The sequence below is a fragment of the Gallus gallus genome, chromosome 8 (assembly GCF_016699485.2).
Source record: "Gallus gallus isolate bGalGal1 chromosome 8, bGalGal1.mat.broiler.GRCg7b, whole genome shotgun sequence".
In the NCBI taxonomy this organism is placed as follows: Eukaryota; Metazoa; Chordata; class Aves; order Galliformes; family Phasianidae; genus Gallus; species Gallus gallus.
The window spans coordinates 10,292,261-10,303,546 of NC_052539.1; the positions used below are offsets into that span (position 1 = coordinate 10,292,261).

The 11,286-nt window shown below is 37.1% G+C and overlaps 1 protein-coding gene across 3 annotated transcripts in view; it reads left to right on the forward strand.

The window, feature by feature from the left end:
- The window catches only part of TPR (translocated promoter region, nuclear basket protein), a 42,882-nt gene that overhangs the window by 29,802 nt on the left and 1,794 nt on the right, over positions 1 to 11,286 (forward strand). For 2 of the 3 annotated variants that reach the window (XM_004943308.5, XM_422300.7), the window contains exons 40-50: positions 1,228 to 1,428; positions 2,763 to 2,894; positions 3,405 to 3,495; positions 3,957 to 4,141; positions 4,964 to 5,032; positions 5,889 to 5,983; positions 6,656 to 6,762; positions 8,236 to 8,331; positions 8,501 to 8,657; positions 9,904 to 10,022; positions 10,572 to 10,670. In XM_004943308.5, the coding sequence (XP_004943365.4) occupies positions 1,228 to 1,428; positions 2,763 to 2,894; positions 3,405 to 3,495; positions 3,957 to 4,141; positions 4,964 to 5,032; positions 5,889 to 5,983; positions 6,656 to 6,762; positions 8,236 to 8,331; positions 8,501 to 8,657; positions 9,904 to 10,022; positions 10,572 to 10,670 (1,351 nt within the window). The remainder of the gene's footprint in view (positions 1 to 1,227; positions 1,429 to 2,762; positions 2,895 to 3,404; positions 3,496 to 3,956; positions 4,142 to 4,963; positions 5,033 to 5,888; positions 5,984 to 6,655; positions 6,763 to 8,235; positions 8,332 to 8,500; positions 8,658 to 9,903; positions 10,023 to 10,571; positions 10,671 to 11,286) is intronic. The other variant, XM_004943309.5, reaches the window with a different exon arrangement.

The window sequence follows — 11,286 nt, forward strand, 5'->3', positions numbered from 1 at the left end:
TCTGTAAAATGCATGTTACAGCTGTGTTAGGAATGCTAAATATAAGTGAAAAGCATGTATTTAATCTTGGTCTTTAGAAACAAGCACAAGTCATGATAATTCTCAAACTTAGCATACTCCCATGTAGAGTTGTGAAATCTATTTTCTTTAAGCAGTGGTGAGTACTCTCTAGTCAGGCATTTTCCCTCATATCCTTTATATATTTAGAAGACTTGATAGATGCTTACCAATAAATGCTAGCTGTGTGCTTTTTATCTATGCTATGTATCTTTAAACTTTAGTGCTAGTACTCTATGTGATTATTTAAATTCTGCTGCTAAATACCACCTATTTGCATTACAGTGACACATTGCTTGGTAAATAACAGAATCTAGTTATCTAAGCTGAACCAGAAATCTTGAGTGCTATAAAATATATATAGTAGAGTTCTAATTTAAATTGAGTTTTCTCGCTGAAGCATTTTATTTCTCTGAGTACTTTTAATCATAATTGTATATTCAAAACATTTGTACTGAATCTGACATTTGTACTGAATGTAAAGAGAACAATTTGATGACTCTGTCCAACTGTCATGCAAATTGCATAACTTTTTGTCCAGACTAAAAGAACTCTAGTAAAACAGCAACTCAGATTTCATTTTTCAGAAGAGAGATTGTTATTCCCTGATCCTGGAGAAACTTCTAGTTGTTTTCAGTGGCATAATTTTTAGCATTCTCTTGTTTTCTCCTATCTTGGTTAGTTCTTAATGAACAATGATAAGCAGTGTTTCTCTTGCAAGTATCAGTCTGTTTCTCATCTGATTATCTCTAGTGTTGTGCATTGACATTAACTGCAGTTCCTTAGACCGCTCAGGGAGTGCCACTGGTAGTGGAGTGCTGTCTCAGCTGTCAACAATGCTCCACGCACCTGTCTTCACATACTGTGCAGGTGTTGATAGCTCCTTGGTTATCTGAAATAGAAGGCTAAACATTCGGACAGCAGCTTTTTATGGATGTGTTTTCGAATACATCCTATACGAACACACTGCACTTAGTGATGGCCCCCCATCCCAAATCAGAGTTGGAAGTGAAGGTCGAAATACTTGTGTTGTTCAACAGGTCTTCTATTTGATCAAGCTTAGATGTGAAAGCAGGGAACTCCTAGAAGTACAGTGGACACTTTGAGGATGAGCTCTTTAAAGAATACATATGCTGCATTTCATTTCCTTTTGTAATTTATCTTCTACAGGGTGTTACACAGGGAGAGTACACTCCCATGGAGGATAGTGAAGAAACTTCTCAGTCTATCCCAATAGATCTTGGGCCTCTTCAGTCAGATCAACAAAATACTACTTCATCTCAGGATGGTCAGTCCAAGAGAGACGATGTCATTGTTATTGATAGTGATGATGAAGATGATGATGATGATGAAAATGAAGGCGAGCAGGAAGTATGTATACTGTGGAATTCTATTTAGGAATTACTGTACTTACTTTTTTGTCTTTGTTCAACTGTAAAGCTAATCTTGCACAACTGATTTAATCAAAAATATCCTTTTTTTGTGTGTTGTCTCTGTTTCTGTTGCCTGAGTGTTTAGTATTTTAAAGACTTGTTAATTTCACCTGATTTTGTTGTTGTTGTTTTTGTTTGTTTGTTTTTGAAGTTTTAAAATTCTACATTGGCTCTGAGTTCCAGGAGATCTTTGTTTAGCCAAGCCAACCCTGCACACCCTTTGTTTCACTTGTGTCTAATTGGAGTTGTCTGTTTCTATGTTCTTAACAAATGGCTCTTAAAAAGTAACAAAATGGTTATGGACCACAGTGGCTTCAAAAGCAGATTTCCAGAGGATCTTATTAACCAGTTTCTTGAGCTGTCTAGAGTCTGCTCCCCGACCATACAGGTACAGGGTAGTAGCTTTGCTGCTAGTTTTTATTGTATCAGAAAAAGATTCATGTGCACAGTGGCCGAGATAGCCACCAAGTATCACTTCACCTGCAGGTTCATCTCTATTCACAAAAAACAGATCAAGGAGGTTACCTTTCCAAGTCAGCTGCCTTAGTCCCTCTATCACAGTGTGCTTCAGGAATTTCCTGGATCTGTTCGTGATAGACTTGGTTAACATCTGGGAAGTTGAAGTAACCTTTAAGGACAACGGCAACTAATTTAGAGGTTTCCTTTAATTCCTTATAGAATAATACAGCAGTACCGTCATTCTGACTGGCTGATCTGTAGTGGACTCATACAATATCCGCTGCATTATCTTTTCCTCTAATCCGGACTGGAAGCTCACAACAATGTTGTCCCCAGCTTGAAGTGCTTTACAGTCCAAGCACTCCTTTCTATACAGTGCTACTCCTCTACGTCACCTGCCCTACTTGCCTCTCCTGTAGGGTCTATAACTATTCATCACAACATACTGCTGATAGGACTCTACCCACCAAGACTCTTTTTCTCCCCCAAGTTGAGTCTGTTTTGCCAGTGGCTGTAGATGGTAAGTTATCTCCCCCATCTTTATCTTGCTCCTCAAATTTTTCCATCTTGTTTTTCCATTTGTCCTGTTGAAGAGAGGGAGTGAGAGCAGCTGTTGGATGTCTGGCATCCCACCAGTCATCAAAAAAATGCATCCAATCTACAAATGGTAAATGCTGAAAATCTTCAGATAGAGTTCCACAAACAAAGGTGGTTTCTGTATAGGAAGTGAGTGAAGTTTACCACTTTACCATGTGAAGTGTTCCCACTGTTCTTTCAGCATTTCTTTAAGGTGTTTTTATGGTACTATCACAGGATTATGAAGACGAGGAAGAGGAAGATGAAGATGATGATGAAGACACAGGGATGGGAGATGAAGGTGATGATAGTAATGAAGGAACTGGTAGTGCTGATGGTAATGATGGGTATGAAGCAGATGATGCTGAGGTGAGATTTGCACTTTTTAATAGTTTTGTTAAAGTACTTGGAATAAATTGGCATTGTAATGCAACTGTAAAGATTTGAATACTTGAAAGTCTTAGTGTGAATTCCTCCCAGAAAATTGAGGCTATATAGTAGGTGGTGATAATTTCTGCTAGAACTGGTCTTTTCACAAGAAAATGTCAGCTTTGAATATGTAAAAGAACTGAATGAAAATGTAAAATATAAGGCGCAGCATCAAATACTATAGATGCGAAGTTAATAAGGCAGTTTCTTTAAAAGCCAGGTATTTCACTGTCGTTAAATTGTGTTCACATTAGTGTATGCAGATATGCAAAATTTTTGAATTTTTTTACAGTTGTGTACGTCTAGATAATTTTGTAGAAATTTACAGAAATATCTTTAAGATTTTTTCATATATGTTTTTTTATTTTCCAAATACTCCTACACTGGTTGCATAGTCTTTTTACAGCCATTAGGTGTTTAGTGCTAACTCACTATGTTTGTGGATTTTAGGGTGCTGATGGTACTGATCCTGGAACAGAAACTGAGGAAAGCTTGGGAGGAGGTGAAAGCAACCAGAGGGCAGCAGATTCTCAAAACAGCTGTATGGTTAACTCTTGCTGCTTCAAAATCTGTCTGTAAAGGGAAAAACATAGCAGTGATTTTGTATGTGTTTAAAAAGTTAATTTAATGTAAAACAATGTAACATAAAATGTGGATTATTTTGAAATGGTCTCTTCTAGATATATTCTACTTTCCTTTGAAAACACAGTAGACTCAGTTTGCTATAGAAGCTGCTGTTGATATTTCAGGAGACGAGTCTCCTCTGTGTGAGTCACTGCTTGAATAATCAGTGGTTTGTTTCAGTGCTGGTGTTGACTTAGCTGGCAGAAATCCTCTTTTAAATGACTTTAAATAACAGTACTGATCAGTCTCCACTTATGCAGGAGTAAAAAATGCCTGTTTAAATGTGGTAGCAGAATTTGAAGACTTGCCTTAATATCTTCAACTCAGAAAAATGTTGGATGGCATAAATTTAATGCTCTGAATTTCCATGTATTTTAGGTGAAGGAAGTACAAGTACTGCAGAGTCCACTTTCCCTCATGAAAGTTCTAGAGAACAGCAGCCATCATCTGCCTCAGAGAGACAGGCCCCTCGACCACCACAGTCACCACGCAGGCCACCACATCCATTGCCTCCGCGATTAACTATTCATGCTCCTCCTCAAGAACTAGGTCCCCCAGTGCAGGTATAAAATAGTTCAGAAGAAACTTTTTAAAATGTTTTTTTTAACTTAGATTTCTTTTAACTTAAGTCTAAGTGCTCTGCAAATTGTAAAAACTGATCATATCTATTTAGCATCCTGAAAATGGAAACTGGACAAGTTGACTTAACATCTCTCATTCTGCAGATTATTGCTGGAGAGGGAATATTGAAAGCAGAAAAGTACTCATCATGGATTTGTATCTTGAAGTGATTATACCAATGTTATTTGTTAATACAGGAAAAACCCTCTTCTTGAACAGACTGTAACTCAGATTGCTAGGGATTTTTATTAGTCTCTGCCCCTACACACATTAGGCAAAGGAATGTCAGTGTGCATTTATCTAAGCTAAAACTTTTACCATCAGTACTTGACCGATGACTATGCTTTGAAATAAGCATAAACTTATTAAATGAAAACATCACAACATAAATTTTGCTAAATAATCAATATCATGGCTATGAAATTATGCTTTACTGTTAACTTGTTGTGAGGCTTGTGACTGTTATATTTTTGTGTCCAAGTTTTCTGTCCTCAGTAGAAAGTTGAATGAAACAGTAATAATGTTTATCCAGGATTTAAATCTGCATGTTTCTCTTTTGTAGTTAGGCCAGGCAGCAGATGTAGATGTTGGCTATCTGCTGCCATAATCTGTTTAAAGAGATACAATGCTGTATTGGGCAGTGTTGTATACTGAAATATAATTGTTACACTATTACTGATGTAGCTGCTATTCTTGACTCCATGCTATTAGAATTCCAGAGAAGCATTCACACTACTTCATTTTTTTTTTTCTTTGCTGTAAAGAGAATCCAGATGACTCGAAGACAGTCAGTGGGACGTGGACTTCAGCTAACTCCTGGTATAGGTGGGATGGTAAGTACATGAAAGCCTACTACTAAAATCCTGTGTTGAGGGGATGATCATAACTCTTGAGTTTTATTTTGGTGAGCTTTGTTTTGTTTTTTTCTTTTTAAGAGGTCTAGCTACTAAAGTCAGGAATGGCATGGCTTCTGTAGCTTTGCAGGTAACATCTTAGTGCTGTTAATTTCTGCATTAATGGAAGACAAACACAAGAAAAGTCTAAGAAGGCAAAAACTCTTCTGAAAGTTGAACTTATTTTGTCCAAGTCAGTTTTAATTACTTATTTTTAGAATCAGTCTTTTGCAGTTAATGTATTATTGAAAGAAGTGGTTTTCAGTCTCTCAGTCTCAGGAGCAAGGCAATTCATGTATGTTTTCTGGAGATTAAGAGAATACTGTATTTAGGATAAGAGGAGGAAGATGAGGTGTCTGGCTTTGTAGGTAATGTAGGAGCAAAGGATACAAATCCATAGGAAACAGATGATTTGATTCATGTTGTGAAGAATCCCATAAACTAGGTTTATAAACGATATAAACATTTATATAAACGATCCAAACTAAGAGACAGGTCATTTCTATCTATGTATGAATGAGTCACCTCAAAATTTATTTGTGGTCAACAGGAAGATATGACACTTCAGCATAGTATACTCATGCGGTAGATGTCACCCATTAGGGCAATCTGTATAACTAGCTCAGGTTCAGATATCTGAAATTACAATTGATTTGTTTTGGAGTTAAGTCTGGTGTTGGTTTTTAGGTTTTTTGCTCAACAGTACGGAAAGAGCAAACCATGTTTTAATTTGATTAGATGATAGGAATTAGAAATACATTGTAGGCTTTCTGTTCAGTCTCTTTTTTTTTTCCAGCAGCAGCACTTCTTTGATGATGAGGACAGAACAGTTCCAAGCACACCAACTCTAGTAGTTCCACATCGTACAGATGGATTTGCTGAAGCAATTCAGTAAGTAGATATTAAAAAAAAAAGAGTAGAATTTTGGTGTCTACATTTTTTTTTTCTTTAGTGGAATGAAAATAAATGAAATGAACTTGAGATTGGAGTGACATGCTAAGTAGTATGACATATATTACATCTACAGTTAAGCAGATATTAAACTGTGTATTCTGAAACTTAGCAGCAAATTAGGAAGCAGGTCATCTACACCCTATGGTAGCTTGTTGACCTAAGAGGGAGGAGATGTGCAAAAAATGAGGGTATTTTATTTGTTTATTTCAGCCCCTGTGCTAATATTTTAACAATTAGTAACAACTGGATAGATTTGTGATATTTGTGCTACTGACCAGTAGTACAAATAGCAAGAGGTTACCTCCAGTTCTAGTTTTCAGATAGTTCTACACATGTTCAGTTACTCACATAAAATTGTGAGGATTCATAGCTTAAGTAAGCAAAGAATATTCTATTCAGGATTTGCTTCTAGGTGCAATCCAGATAAGTTTGAGAAACTCATCACTATTGAATTACTAGTACTTCAGCTATTTTTTATGGTTATTATTGATTAATGTTGTCTCAGGTGTAACTTGTTCTCTTGTCTTGTTTAGAAAGTTTTGTTGTTGTTGTTTTTGTCTCCCTGTATTTGGAAAAATTGCAGAATTCTTTTAATCTTTATTTTGATAGTTCCCCTCAGGTAGCTGGAGTTCCTAGATTCCGATTTGGACCCCCTGAAGATATGCCACAAACTAGTTCAAGTCACTCTGACCTTGGTCAGCTTGCTTCACAAGGAGGTAAGTCATTTCTGTACTTCTATCTACTTTTCCATGGTTGTTTGAGTACAAAAATAATAATAATTCATCCATAGAAAGGCAGTTCTACTTTGGGTATTTGCAGCTTCTCCATTTTCCACTAGTCTACTGACAGAGAAGTGTTTCCTTCAAGGCGCTATACTTCTATTTTTAATTTTATTTTAAAAGTAGAAAGCTTCTATGGGTGAGAAAGACACCTTCTGAAGTGAAGAAACATAGCTGCAATTTTATGTGGGACAGATTGACTGCTGGGTGCACAATCTGACCCTCCTCTGGCACATTTCCATGCTGTTCCCCTAGGTTCTCTTGCTGTCATGAGAGAGCAGACATCAGAGGGAACTGCAGGCTGCCGTGAAGCCTTCTTTTAGTGTCCTAAGTTGAACAAACCTAGGGACCTCAGCTCCTCCATACATCTTACCCCCAAGACTCATTCCCATCTCCCTAGCCCTCCTTTGGATGTCCTCTGGTAGTTTTACGTCCTTCTTACGTTGTAGCACTCAAACCCACACCAGGTTCTTGAGGGTGAGACAGTGCCAGACAGAGCAGAGTGGTCCCTTCCCTCACCCAGCTGGCAGTGCTGGGCCTTATGCACCCATTGCACACTGCTGGCTCAGATTCAACTTGCTACCAGCCATAACCTTCAGATCCCTTTCCACGGGGCTGCTCACCAGCATCTCATCCCCATTTGTATGTACAGCCAGGATTGTCCCATCCTGCATGCTGCTGTTAAACTCCATGCCCAGCCTTCCAGTTTGTCAAAATCTCTCTTCAGTGCCACTCTACCCTCAAGAGAATAAACAAATATCCTCTTAAGTTATATCATCTGTTAACTTACTTAGTATGCATTCGAGTCCTGCATCCAGATCATGTATAAAAACATTAAAGGGAACTTTCCCTAAAGTGGAGTACATGTTACTAGTGACTGGCCATCAGCCTGATGTAGTCCCATCTGCTATAACCCTTCGATCTGAGTCCATCAGCCAGTTGTTCACCTATCACACTATGTACTTGTCTAGCTATAGGCTGGACACTTTGTCCAGATGCATATAAGTAATAGAAGAAAACAGCAATTAAAAAGAAATTTTCAGGGTATATCCTTACTTACTAAGAGAAGACCAGGCAGTCTGTCTGTATTGTCTTCACTATTGTCCTGACTTGGTACCTTTCTCTTGCGTCCATGTCAGCATGGAACAGTATGCTGTTCTTTGAAGAAAGCTCAGTGCAAAATAATAGCATATAAGGAAATGGCTGAAGTAAAGTGAGTGGTAGTATTTTTATCAAGTTGTTACCTTTTACTTACTGCTGTGGCAGTAAGTCTAAACCACTTGAAATAACACATCTCCATATTTAAATGCATATAATTGGATTTCATCAAGTGTACAGAGAGAAGACAGCAGCTAGTCAGTTGGGCTTTTTCATTTGTTCCTATTGTCACTATAACATTGTGTGTTGCAGGTTTGGGAATGTATGAAACCCCACTCTTCCTTGCTCATGAGGAAGAATCAGGCGGTCGTAGTGTTCCAACAACACCTTTACAAGTAGCAGCACCAGGTAAGTGACAGGAAATTCAGAGGTAAAGGTTTGAAATTTTGACTTTTCTGAAAAGGATTATACAGTCAGGAATATTCCGGTAGCTTTTCCTTGTGCCTAAGATTTCCATAAATTTTATTTAGGAAGTTCAAGCTAACTCCATGCTTACTAAGCTGCCTTTCCTGTACAGTTACAGTTTTTACTGAAAGTACATCAGCTGACGCTTCAGAGCATGCTTCTCAGTCTGTTCCAATGGTTACCACATCTACTGGCAATCTGTCCACCACTACAGAGGCTGGAGCAGGTGATGATGGGGATGAAGTTTTTGCAGAGGCAGAATCTGAAGGGTAAGCTGTGACTTGATTGTTTGACTTCAAGTCAAGTTAGTTTTTTAATGATGTTTCATCCAAATATGCCTGTGATCCATTAAATTTTGATTTAACCTGATCTGATAGGAAGGACGCTCAAGCAAGCTTTGGTAATTTTGCTAAGTAATGTTATTTGACCTTTTCATGTAAAAGCAAAGCTTTTCATCTGGTAATTTAACATTGCTAATACATGTCACCTTTAAAAAATACATTTCTGTATATGTTCATAATGTTAAGGGGCCCTATGGTATTTAAATAGAGATGATAGAGCCCCAGGTTGAGTGACTGGGGTTTGTAGAATAAAAATAAAGCATTTCTGTTTGCCAATGAAGAAAATCACTTGTACAGTAGTCATTTTGTTAAGCCAGTCCAGAAGGGCAGAAAATTAGTAACTTTTTTAAGAACTCGATAGACAAATGATTTTTCTCCTTCCTTGCTATTGCTATTTTTTTATATTGATTTCTGTATTTTGTATTATGAACAAATAAATTATGAATCTAGAAGGGGGGAAGTTATATTTTTATTATACATGTTGATTTTTATTGGTTGCAAAGTAATAAAAGATATTGTAATTCACAATTTTTCAAAACTTACACCTGCTAATTACTGTTTTCATCATAAGTAAATGTAATGTTACCGCTGCAGGTTAAATGTGCCATGCAGGTTTCTTGATGCAGCACCAGCTTGGATTATACAGTCTGCCTATAATGCACTTTTGAGTAGCAGCTGCTTAGAATGGGTTTTCTGATGTTACGATCACAAATTGTTTCCTACCAAATACCCAATCCTGACTGACTTATATCCACAGAGAAATTAAATGGTTCACGGAATAATGTTTGTACTTAGAATAGGCCTTTAGCTGGAGAGGAGAACAAGTCAACAGGTATTTCCCACATCTTAGGAGTTTCACTTGTCTTGTAATAGTTTTTAATAACTGAAGTAAACCTCATGGCAAGCTGCATTTTAACAAAATTGAAACCTTCTCTGGGCGATAATTAATGTTATGTATACATCGTGTGTTGGGCTACATATCAAGGAAATTATTTTTTTTAAAGCCATATGAATCTCTTATAATTATGGGCACAGAAGAAAATTTCTGGGGATAGATGTTTGGATAGAAATCTTTCTGCTCCATGATGAGGATTTTTTTTTTTTCCTGAGTTATTTGACACTGAGTACATTTGCATCTCTTCCCATCCCTTGCCCCTCACCCTTTCTCTTTTAGAATTACTTCAGAAGCTGGCCTAGAAATTGATAGTCAGCAAGAAGAGGAATCTGTTCAAGCATCTGATGAGTCAGATCTTCCTTCTACAAGTCAAGATCCTCCATCTAGTTCATCTGCAGGTACTGGTTAATTACTGGAAACTGAAGTTGCTTTGCACAATTCCATTAAGCGTGAGAACTTTTTGGAGTAGGATCATGTACTGCTAATGACCAAAATATACAAAATAAGGCAGCAAGTCTTACTTAAAATAAGAACACACTTGTATGTTTTCAGTCCTAACGGCAAATCAGTTTTACTTGGACCAGAGTAACTAATATGTTCATGGTAAGTACGCTTCAAAGAGCAAGTTCCTGATACATAGATGATTCCATCCAAGATAATTATGTCAGATTTAAAATAGTTTTCATTCAATGAATTTGTCAGAGAACAATAAGTTTATCACTGTTCTGTTACAATGTTACCAGATAGCATAGATGATGAACAAAATACCAAACTTGCATGTTCTGAGGCTTTTATTTATATAAGGGATTACATCAATTAAATAGGATGCACCTTCATAATTTTAAGGTAAATTCAAGAGCATAATATGTATCAAGTCATGTAAACACTAATGGTGTGAAACTGCACTAAACGCAGATATTCTGTCCTGCACTCCCACTTCTTCACAGACACAAGCAGTAATCAGCTTAAGCTGTTTCGACGTGTAAGGCTTCAGCCACCAACATTAAGAACTGGTGTTCGTGGTCGTCAGTTCAACAGACAGAGGGGTAAGTGTTCACGGCTTTTTTTCCCTGTCAAATTAGTCTTTAATACTTTGTTCCTTTGGGGACCATATATGTTCTACTTTCTGTGCGTATGTTTGCTTGTAAGACAATAATACAATGTCCCTGCCCTAGCTTTTGATGTGTTACCCTAAAAGCTCTAGGTTTTTAGTATATTTGTCCAAGCATTTTTGTAATAAGCAAGCGTTTTATGTGGCACTTGGTTCTTACCAATAGAGAGAAGGTAAATGGCAATAGATCTTACATTTAAAAATTGTAAGAGGCTTTAAAAAATATTTCTAGGGCATATGTTAAAACCGAAGTGTCAGTATTAAAAAAAAAAATTCGTAGTCAAATTTTATTCAATTTAGTATTATTTTAATGTTCTAGAAGTAGTAGCATTGAAATAAATGAAATTTTTCTAGAAAGTGAGATTGACTTTGGATAGATCTTCCTAATTGCTTATCACCCTTTCTGTTAATAACCAAAAGGGGGGAGGGGTAACTGATATCAAATATAGCAAGAATACCACATTTGTTCTTCTGCCAAAGAGCCTGAGGTACAATCTTAAGTCAACAACATTCTCTTAATGACAGAAGTATAATGTAGCCGTATCAGCAGG